Source organism: Pterocles gutturalis, unplaced genomic scaffold (assembly GCF_000699245.1).
Source record: "Pterocles gutturalis isolate BGI_N339 unplaced genomic scaffold, ASM69924v1 scaffold8097, whole genome shotgun sequence".
NCBI classification, from domain to species: Eukaryota; Metazoa; Chordata; class Aves; order Pterocliformes; family Pteroclidae; genus Pterocles; species Pterocles gutturalis.
In genome coordinates, this window is record NW_010110205.1 from 41,181 (window position 1) to 51,561 (window position 10,381).

General features: G+C 47.5%; 1 protein-coding gene across 1 annotated transcript in view; it reads right to left on the reverse strand.

The window, feature by feature from the left end:
- Positions 1–10,381, reverse strand: part of TANC2 (tetratricopeptide repeat, ankyrin repeat and coiled-coil containing 2) — a gene marked incomplete at its 5' end in the record, with an annotated part of 54,518 nt that overhangs the window by 38,358 nt on the left and 5,779 nt on the right. Inside the window, 2 exons of the mRNA XM_010073249.1 lie at positions 3,317–3,450; positions 5,727–6,008. Of these exons, the coding sequence (XP_010071551.1) occupies positions 3,317–3,450; positions 5,727–6,008 (416 nt within the window). The remainder of the gene's footprint in view (positions 1–3,316; positions 3,451–5,726; positions 6,009–10,381) is intronic.

A 10,381-nucleotide genomic window follows, 5' to 3' on the forward strand; every position in this document is an offset into this window, starting at 1 on the left:
AACGGAGTGGGGGAGAGGCACGGCGTGCTGCCACCAGCGCGCTGGAGCCTGCGCCAACCGTCGGTATATTATTAATCTGCTTTCGTAACGATCTGCATTTCCCTAGCACAGTGGCCACAGCACCACCGGAGAACATCCTGCCCTGCTCCATACAAGCAGAGGTGGAACATCTGATCTTCATCTAGCTCCGCGCAGATGTTTCATGTATCTCCTAAAATACTCCTGACGACTGGGGTTGTCCATCACTGTCAACACTTTCTTCCCTACTTCAGTTCTGACTCTAGTCCCAACTATAAAACACACATGTCCAAGAAATCCTTTTCCAACCAGACTAACCTACAGGTCCGTCTGTCCTTCGCTTCCTTGGGCTTTTTTCTTCAGCCAGTTGAACCAAACCTGTTTTAAGCAGGCCATCAGCAATTGGTTTTTTATTCCACAGCTACTGATACAGGAACATGCTGCTCTTCTCTCCTTCCTCCTGCACCAAAGGACATTCCACTTTTTTTTTTTTTTCTCCTTGTTTTCTTTGTCAGATTAGACTTTAGAGAGCCTTTGGCTCATCTACATGAAGCATTTTCCTAAACTGCCCCCAAGAACGCCTGCTGCAGAATGTGCATCAGACATTCAGATGAGGCAGCTACATTGTTTTCACCAACTATTTCTCCTATTAAAAAAATCAGTATTTTTACTATTTTTACCAAGCCACTCAGTGTATCCCTGTTTAAGGGTTCAGCATCTTCAAAGCTTCTTACGTACACCCGATTCTCAGGATCTCTCAAAGGCAGGTCAGATGCATGCGACCGAGTTTCTGAACGAGGCGACTGCGCCCAGAACAAAGGGCTCAGCGCCGCTGTTTTAATGGATTTTCAATACTGTTGCCAGGTCAGTAATCCTTTTTCTCCCGATGTCACTCAGAGACTTCAAAACCCGCAGCTGGGGTGGAACAGCCAGTGTTTGTTTTATCTCGGAGGCCATCATACAGCACGGCTCTCCCTAAGCAAATCAATTTATCTGCTGTTGACAGCAAGCATTCATCAGGGGTGATGCTGAGTTGTACTACTCAGGAGGTTACTAAGAGTGCACCAGGCACACGACTTCCAGCTATCACTTTGACAAACATCCGAAACCGTTTTATTTGCCTTTATTTCTCTTCCTGAGGCTTGATAATCCATCAAACTTACTGTTGGTAGTGTGCTGCACAGCAGTGCTGGAAAAACCTCTGATGCAATAAAATACAAATTGTTATTTATGATAAAGAATAGGCAGCAGGAACGTGGAGCTCGGGAAGGGAGAAGGGAGAAGAAGGGAGAAGGGAGGAGAAGGGAAAGGAAAAAAACTCCTATACTTTGAGAAAAATTTCCCTTTCCAGCAGGAAATGAAGCTCTCAATCAGGATTTATCACATGCTTTATTTCAAGGCATGGCTTCAGCCAGGCACACACCGTGGCATGACCTGGAAGACAATTGCCCTTCCGAAGGGAGAAAACCAAACCACACCTCGATACCTATTTACGTACTCCTCCCAGCATCCCTTTATTCCTCCCAGCACCAGACAGCAAAGGACCATTAACTGCCCGGATCACTCTTCCTTTAACAGGCAGGGAAAGGGAGGCAGGCAGATGAGCTGCTGGTCTCCAGGGAGCCCAGCAAGGCTAACGGCAGAGCTGGGAACAGACCCAAGGTCTCCGGGTGCTGAATCGTGCCGTGCCGCTGCTCTGACTCATCCCAGAACTGTTTGCTAAACACCACGAAGCTTTGCAGAAGCTGCTCATGCTGTGTCAGCTATTTGGGGAGAAGAAGCGATTCCAAGTGCTCTGAGGTCAGCTCCTCAGCCCTGGCATTGATCTCTTCACGAAGGGCTCGTGTTGGGAAGCCGGTGACGGTTATTTCTGGAATCTGCCAGCGTTTACAGTAGTTGAGATTTACTGGGAGATGAACAATCGTACTGAAAGTCCGTAATCCTGCTGCTAGCACACGAGGTTGTACATCTTCCTACCTCATCTGTTATGTCCTGATAGCAACACACAGGATTCGTTCTGCAAAAGAATTTTGGCCAGGGGATGAGCAGGGCTTTCAAACCCTTCCCTAAAGGCGTCTGCAGCCAGGCTACAACAACCTATTTTTACTTTATTTTTGGCTATAAAGATCGTTTCTTCCTCTTTTGTACAGTGATGAGAGATGCAAAAAAGCTCCAGCGCATGATCTATGCGGTGGATTTGACACGTTGTTTGAACGAGTCGCATCCCTTCCCTTTTTCAGGAGGATGCTGAAGCTAAAGCCGGATCCATTTATCAACTGCATCTCCAGCAGCATTACTTAAGCACCCGAGGGAAGAAAGTCGAGATAGATGAGGCATTTAAGCAGAGAGAGCACACTTTACTGGCCTTTCTGGGAGCCTGTAATGCTTCAGATTTGCAAGGAATAGGATGACTAATGCGTCCTGAACAAAACCAGACCTGGCCAGCGCGTTCCTTTCAAGAACTCCACGTGGAAGAGGAGAACCTCAAGTCTGAATATTTATTTACGCAGATATCACAGGCTCCCCGCCTTGCCATCCGGGCGCTGCAGAAAAGCAGATAGGACAAGGCAGTATCTGGCTCAAAAAGCCAAGCAAAACACATCCTGGCAAGGATTTAGAACAAAGACTTTGCTTGATATTTTCCTCTCTGAAGTGGGAGCAGGCAATAGGGAAGCATTAACCGCTCGCATCCTCTCCAAAGGTGTAGGAGGAGCAAGCTCCTCGGATTTCAAAGTAATATAATGGCATCTTCCCACCACCACTAAAGTAGGGATAAATCTCAGTAATGCAATCAAATTCAAGCTGCAAATCTCACCTCCAGTAAGTGATAGTGTTATGTACAATCTGCTCTTGTCACAACAGCGAACGATTTGTGCATCGCTCGGAAGGCTGTGATCTATTTTCTCGACTTTTTCCAAAAAATGCCAAAAGCGCACCCACCGCGGCAACGCTGCCCAAACGCTCGGCAATTTTGTTTTCACCGTTGAAGAAATATTCCAATTACTCCGGTAACTGTGTCATGTCAGAACATTTGTAAGGATAAAGTACGACGGCTGGGAAAGATAAATTCTCTGGGAGTGTATTTGATGTAATGGAAATTTTGTTTTACAGGAATACCTTTCCTAGGGCAATAAAACTTGTTCCAGAAGCTTTTTTCTAGGCTCTCCCAGTAAGCACTGGAACACACACATTTTCCAGCGCAGCGAGCGATGTAAGGCAGGAGACCTTCCAATGGGTTCCATTAAAATTGACATTTTCCCAAGGACCAAAAAAACTCTCAAAAGAAATGTTTCCGTACCTGTGAAGCGAGTCTCCGCATGGCCTCCTCCTGGCGCCGGCGCATTTCGGGGGTCCCCGGGCAGCTCCCGCTGGTGATCGAGGAGTGGGCAGAAGGCGGCTGGGTTAAGGGCAGCTCTCGGTTTGCGTCCACATCTGTCCCAAGGAAAGAGGCCATGAATGGCTACAGCACAAGCACGACCGATGTCATATTACAGACCAGCAGGTCACTGGTGGCAGATAAAACATTTTCCACAAATACTCTGGTTGGGATTTCAGGCAGCGAGAGCCTGTGACACCGTCCAGCCAGACCAGGGGCTCCCCAAAAAGCTTCTTTTGGAAGCAGCACTTTTGGGAAGGACCACGAAGATGAAGCGTTTGGCTTGTCTTAGTCATCTTCTCCACTATAGTTTCATTGACCTTAAAATCATCACGATAATTGGGTTAACTGCGCGCTCTCGACGGCACGCTCTCCCTTCCAGTTGGGGATCCTCCAGTGCAGCGCTCTCCTGCTCCTCAGCTCTGCCCATAGATCTTCCCTCGTTACCAACAATCGCTGGTCATTTGGTTCCAAGTCCTCCTTCAGCGGAGACAGCCAATTTTTCTGAATTATGTGCCTATTTTATAACATAAATAAACGGAGAGGCAGAGCTAATCTCTCTACCTGAAGCCTCTTAATGAGATCAGAGGGAGAGAAGCAGGAGTAGCACCAGGATCTGGAAAACGCTTGCAAGCAAATAATGACTTACACTGGAACCATCTCTGCCAAGTTTAACTGCTTTCTGGTTTTTAGCTGGCTTTTTTTTGCCTGGCAGAGCAGAAATTGGCTTCACCATTAGCTTGGTACAACAGTCCCTTCACCTGGCCTTTGCAGGTAACGTTTTCAAACATCTCATTTTCACTCCTAGGTACCCACACTGTATTTTTCCATGATACTCAGACACGCAGAACTTGATGATATCTAATGACTGTTTTCTTTATTTTAGGGATGTTTTAAAAGCACCAGTCCTCTTACGCCCAGTCTGTACTGGCGATCGCTGCAATGCATCCTTCAGCCTGACTTGAAACCACAATGCAAACATTAACGGCGAGCAACAAAGGAGGACGAGGACTGCCTACATAATTAAACCCTGAATGTGTGTCAGCAATGATGCTCATTCTTGATTTTGAGCATGCAACACCACCCTCACCTGTATTATTTTTCAGAGACGGGAATTAAGAGTACGAGGTTGTACTTCTGACCATTTACGAACGCTGATGGCACAACTGCTGCAGTATGATGACCACTTATTGTTAAACATGGATTTTACTAAGCAGAATAGATTTTTTTTTTCTAGCACGTGGAAAAAAAAAATCAGACATCTGCAGAAAAATTATTATCTTCTTTAGCCTGACTAGGACTTGGGATCTCTTTAGGAAATAAAGTCAAATTATTTGGTTGATCCTGAAGACCTCCATCCCAATAAGTGAGACTGAGGAGTTACTCAGCTTCGACTCCACGGACACACCAGAGTGCCAAAGGACAGCACGTGAGGTGTGACCACGGATCTCCATTCTGCATGCACGGAAGATGCTGGGCATGTCCTCACTGGAAATACCCAAGCTTTCAGTCTGGAAATGGTTAAGGACCGTGGTCTCTTTAATCTCCACAATCCCTCCAAGCAGACTGGGGAGAAGTACAGTGGGTGTGCTGCAGAGCTGCCGTTCAAACCCAGAAACCAGCCCTGCCTGTCACTGTGCACTGTCCACATCGCTCTGGCAAGTGACACTGTCCAACACGCCAGCACTCGGTGACATTTCTGACACTTGGACATGGCCAAGCGTGCTGCCTTCCAGTAAACAGATCTGACCACAGCTTCACAGAGATACAGCGACCCAGATCCTTAGAGACACCTTTAGGTACCTAACCCAGTATTTTTCAGTCCTGTTTTCCTTGCTTACTGAGAGCTGAATGATTTTCAGACGTTGTCATCCCCACCTGCAAATGTGTCAGCACAGAGCGATGTGAATCGGGCGGGACTGTAGGAGGTAGAGCGACCCTGGGTGCTGAGCCGGCAGGGGTTTGCGACCCACCCTCAACATCCACACCATGAGAAACTGAGATACACAATCCATACGGGAAGGAGAATGCACTGGCACGGATTCGTAATAATAGAATATTGGCAATTAAAATTGGAGTCTTCCCAATCAGAGAAAATCTGTGATGTTTCCAAGTCAGAGAAATAAGAGACAGATTATTTTGACTCTTCAGAAAATAGATTTGGAACAGGAGCAGTGTAAATATTGCTGACAGGTATTTCCTTTGCTTGGCAACAGAGACTGAGCTGATTTCTTGGGCCTGACGAGAAATGGGATCTTTCCAGTCAAAACCATTATAAAAGCTGATGGAAAAGGTCTCTAATCTTGGAAGATCCATGGACCGCTGTACTTACGTTTCGGAGAGGCGTGGGGGCTATCAGAAGCAATCTGTCTCATCCGTGTGCCGTGGCAGCTGAGTGCCACCAGCCTGGAGATGATGGCAGTTTTTCCGAACCCGATGTTCCCGACGATGACCACCCCTCGGTTGACGCTGGCGTTGGAGCTCTGCAGCTGCGCGTCGATCTCGTGGAACACCCAGTCCCGGCCGACGAAGACGGACTCGGTGGTGATGCTGGGCACCTCGAAGAGCAGCGGCTTCAGAGAGATGTCGGGAGGTCGGTAGGGTGCGAAGCGGACTAGAAAGGAGAAAAACAGGGAAAGAACATAAACATCGATGCTAATAATAAAACTACAGCTCAGAAATTGCTGTTTTATCTTCCTTAGAAATCTTTTCATTGCAAAAGGTGAAAAAAATCCAAGCTGCTTTATTACCCCCAGCTTTGTTGTTAAAAGCATCTGGCTCCTTCACAGAATATTCCACCAAAGAGAATTTTACAGGAAGAAGTAGTTTGCAGCTAGGTGTAGCTGAAGAAATGAAATTTCTTGCTTAAAGTCACTGTAATTGGAGACCCTGCCGCAGACTGAACGGGACGCTTTGCGAGGCAGCCACCCCTGTGACCCCGCACCGTCCGTCTGGTCAATGCATCGATAGACAACGGGTCTGTTCACCTGCTCCATCCAACCAGCACAAAAACAATTTGAGAACTTGGAAGTGTTAAATCAACCGAAGCAAAGTTATTTAAAAAGTTTATAAATGAAAAAAAATACCACCCCCCCGTGACGGGTTAGCCCTTGGCTCGGGGCCAAACCACACACACCCGCTCACACAGTTCCCACCCCCACCCAATGATAGCGGAGAGAATTAAAGGGGTTAATGGAAAAGAGGACTCTCTGCTTAACCCAGGAAACCCCCCAACAGATCACATACGCTGGGGCAATGCCAACACCTGAAAACATTGACACTGATATGTCACTTTTCCCATTTTTTTAATGCATTAGATTATAATAAACTGTACAACTAAACCCCAGCCAGCCTTGAAACCTCTTCAGGGATATTTGGGGGTGGTGGGAGAGGGTATTTGCCCTTCTCTCCCTTTGTCAAGAGCTATCTAGGGGATGTACACCTAAAAAGATATCCACAACGCACAGATCCGGTGCAAAGATGCCGTTAGATCAGCTCATATGATGTGTTCTGCCTGTGAGATCTGTAATGGGGAGAGGATACACACAAAGCTATTAAAAAAGAAGTTAAAAAGTGATGGAAGCACTCAGATGTGCCTAAGGAAAATAGCTTGTATTTAAAAATGTTAGGCATTTGTAACGTCCTTTTTTCCTTAACTGACACAGAAGATGCTGCAGACAGGAGCTGTGTTTTCATTCCCACTTGGAAATGATGAATGTGCTTGAAATTCAGCCGAGGGTGGAGATGGCTTTTGAACCACATGAGCTCACAAGCAGCTCGTTTGATTCCCTCGCTGGGTCCGTCACGCGAGCGCAGCAGGACGCGCTGGCACGGGAGAAGCAAAATCGCTGCCGGTGGGAGGGGAGGAGGCAGCCCCGGGGCTGCGTGTCCCCATGTCCCCGTCACAGCTCCTGGCTCCGGCAGCACCAGCCAGGCTCTGGGCATCAGCAGGACCGACCGGCATCGCAGCGGAGGATGGGATGCTGCAGGAGCAAAAGCACACGGATGTGGCGGAGATCACCAGCTGGAACGGTCTGATTGACGCAAATGAAGCGTTCCAGCAGCGTGTTTGATGAGGGAAATTTTTAGGTTGCATTATGCCACCAATACTATATATGGAAAATGAAATTAAAAAAAAAATCAAAGAAAAACAAAGGGCTCCATTTGGAAACCATCAAGCTAAGATTTGTGCTTGATAAGCTACAGCTTTGCTTTACTAGCACGTGCATGTACACATGTGATATATCGTGTTAGGGGTGAGAAAGTACAATAACGCTCCTCTGAACGCCAGAATCTAACAGGTACCAAATGGTCTCGGGGGCTAACGCGGAGACGAGACTGATTCAGTATCAAAGCCACGGGATCCAACCAAGCTCCTGCTTTATACGGCGGGGACCTGGACTCAAAGCTCGGTTTCTTTCTTTTTTCTTTCTTCTTCTCTCACCCAAAAGGTTAGAGTGTGAAATGGACGCCTTGAGCTATAAAACACCCCCAGAAAATGCTAAAAGAGAGTTTAAGGAAAATAGGCTACTGCTGTATTGCTTAGATTGGTAAATGATATATCGCATGCTACTGCCGTATTGCTTAGATTGGTAAATGATATATCGGTGCAGCCTGAGCCACCCCATCCTCTCCTGCCCTCCAACCCCCACCCCAGCACCATGGTTCTTCACACTCTGCATCAGTGCTGGCACTTACTTCTTGGATTAAACAAAATAATAAAATCATGATGGCAACAGTGGGGATGCTGTCGTGTCCTGGAATGCGGCTGCCAGCTGGCTCCTGCTCCAAGGAGCACCATGGCGATCATCACGTCCTCTGGGTGACTGCAACCCCAAATAGCTTCAGATCCCGCTGGCGGAAAATAGGAAAAGCCAACGCTGTGTTTGCTATCCTATTAAAAACCTGCTGCTGGGGCGGATACTCGTCGTGCTCGGAGCTGTTGGGATTGCTGAATTACTCCCCTGGTTAAAATAACTGAAATTTTAACAAAAAATAGCAGGGACGGTCGCCCGTTTAGTTTCTCTGCACTGGGGTTCTTGAACACTGGGAACAAATCAAAGGGCTGTAACGTGTCCCCTGCTCCAGGAATTGCTATTTCAGCCCAGTGCCAAGACTAGAGACATTAAAAAGTTAAGCCCAAGTTTAGGATTTCCAGTTGGAACAAAGAGCTCAGATCTACGCTATTTCACAGTAATATCTGGAACATGCAGTATTTTGGGGAAAAAAAAACCCCTCATATATTCAATGAAAGGAAAACATTTCCAAATAGTGGTGGTTTGGTTTTTTCACATCCTCTTCTTCTCTGTTTCTTTGTAAAAATAGCACGGCACCTCAACGAGGATCAGGAGCAAACTCCAAAAAACCTGAAACACTACTGCTATTCTCATGCAACCTTGACCAAGAAGGGAAGAAGGAAAAAAAAAAAAGAACAAAAAAGAAGAAAGAAAGTAGTGCTACATGGTTTTACAAAGTGTGTCTGGAAAACAATTTGATTCTGTTCCTACAATAAAGTTTAATGTTTTGGACGCAATCACTGCAAATTACGAAGCCTTGGCAAGCTGCTCCTTTCGAACATATGGAAATTTTGTCTGTCAAACTTTGCTTTCTTCACTTTCTGCCTGCTAATACATTTTCATAACTGCCTCACCAGCCAGTATGATTTCATTACAGACTGAGATCCAAAGTGACACAAACCCACTTTTTTTCTTCCAGCTAGGGGCTCGTGCACTTGGTAGAAATCCCAACCAGGCTGGACCAGGTCGTGCTTGCAGTGCTGAGCGAAAACCCAACCTGCCACCCGCTGGCTCCTGGTTTCCTTCCCTGCGGATGGTGGGCACTTGCTCAAAATCCCCTGAGAAAATAGAAGTTTAATGTGCCGCCAACAGAAACCCCTCTCTCTACGCACAGGGGAGAACAAACCAGTCTCATGGCACAGCAACAACCTGAAAAAGTCCTAATCCAGCGTTCTTGGCTGTTTACTCATCTGTGTAAGGACAGATGATGGGGATGAAAGAGAAGAGAAGAGAAGGCGTTGGGGAGACCTCCCAGTGCTGAAAGGGGGCTACAGGAGAGCTGGGGGGGCTCCGGATCAGGGGGTGCAGGGACAGGACGGGGGGTGAGGGTTTGAAGCTGGAAGAGGGGAGATGGAGATGAGATGTGAGGAAGAAATGTTTTCCTGTGCGGGGGGTGAGGCAGTGGCCCAGGGTGCCCAGAGAAGCTGTGGATGCCCCTGGGGGGGTTCAGGGCCAGGCTGGATGAGGCTTTGGGCAACCTGGGCTAGTGGGAGGTGTCCCTGCCCACGGCAGGGGGTGGCACTGGGTGGGCTTTGAGGTCCCTTCCCACCCAAACCATCCTGGGATTCTGTGAAGCATTAAGCTGGTGATGTGCAGAGGCAGGGCTGTGACGGGGACAGTTTGAGGACGCAAAGACTGTGCTCAGATTAAAAGGGGAACGGAGGTTGTAGGGTGGGCTGGATCCCCAAGGACATGGGGTGAATCCAGCTGGAGCTGCCTGGAAATAAACAAAACACTAAAATGTCAGCCCTGGCTCCTCTTTTCATCGCTAATGTCTTTTTTGTGGAATTTGCCAGGAAGAACCACAAAAATTTCCCTTCTCAAAAGGCCTTTCAGAAGTCAAAGGGCTGCCTGAATGCCGGCATTGTGAGCGGCCGTAAGAGGGACAGTGGCCCCGGACACCGCGCTCCGCTCCTTCCCTGCTGGTACGCTGCAGAGCAGGGGCTGTAAGCCTTTGCTTTTGATCAAAAAAAGAAGAAAAAAAAAAAATAGCAGCCCATGAAAATTTCTCATTTTTTTAGAAACTATCAAAGTATGATCCCTGCGGTGTTCAGAGACTGATGGAGGGCTGGCAGGGGAGCAAGCAGAGGGAGGAATTTGGGGATCTTTTGCAGGAATATTCCTTATGTGATGGAGCATTGGATGGAGAGGTTCAGACCCAGGCTCTCTGCTGGCACACGCAGCCCAGCCC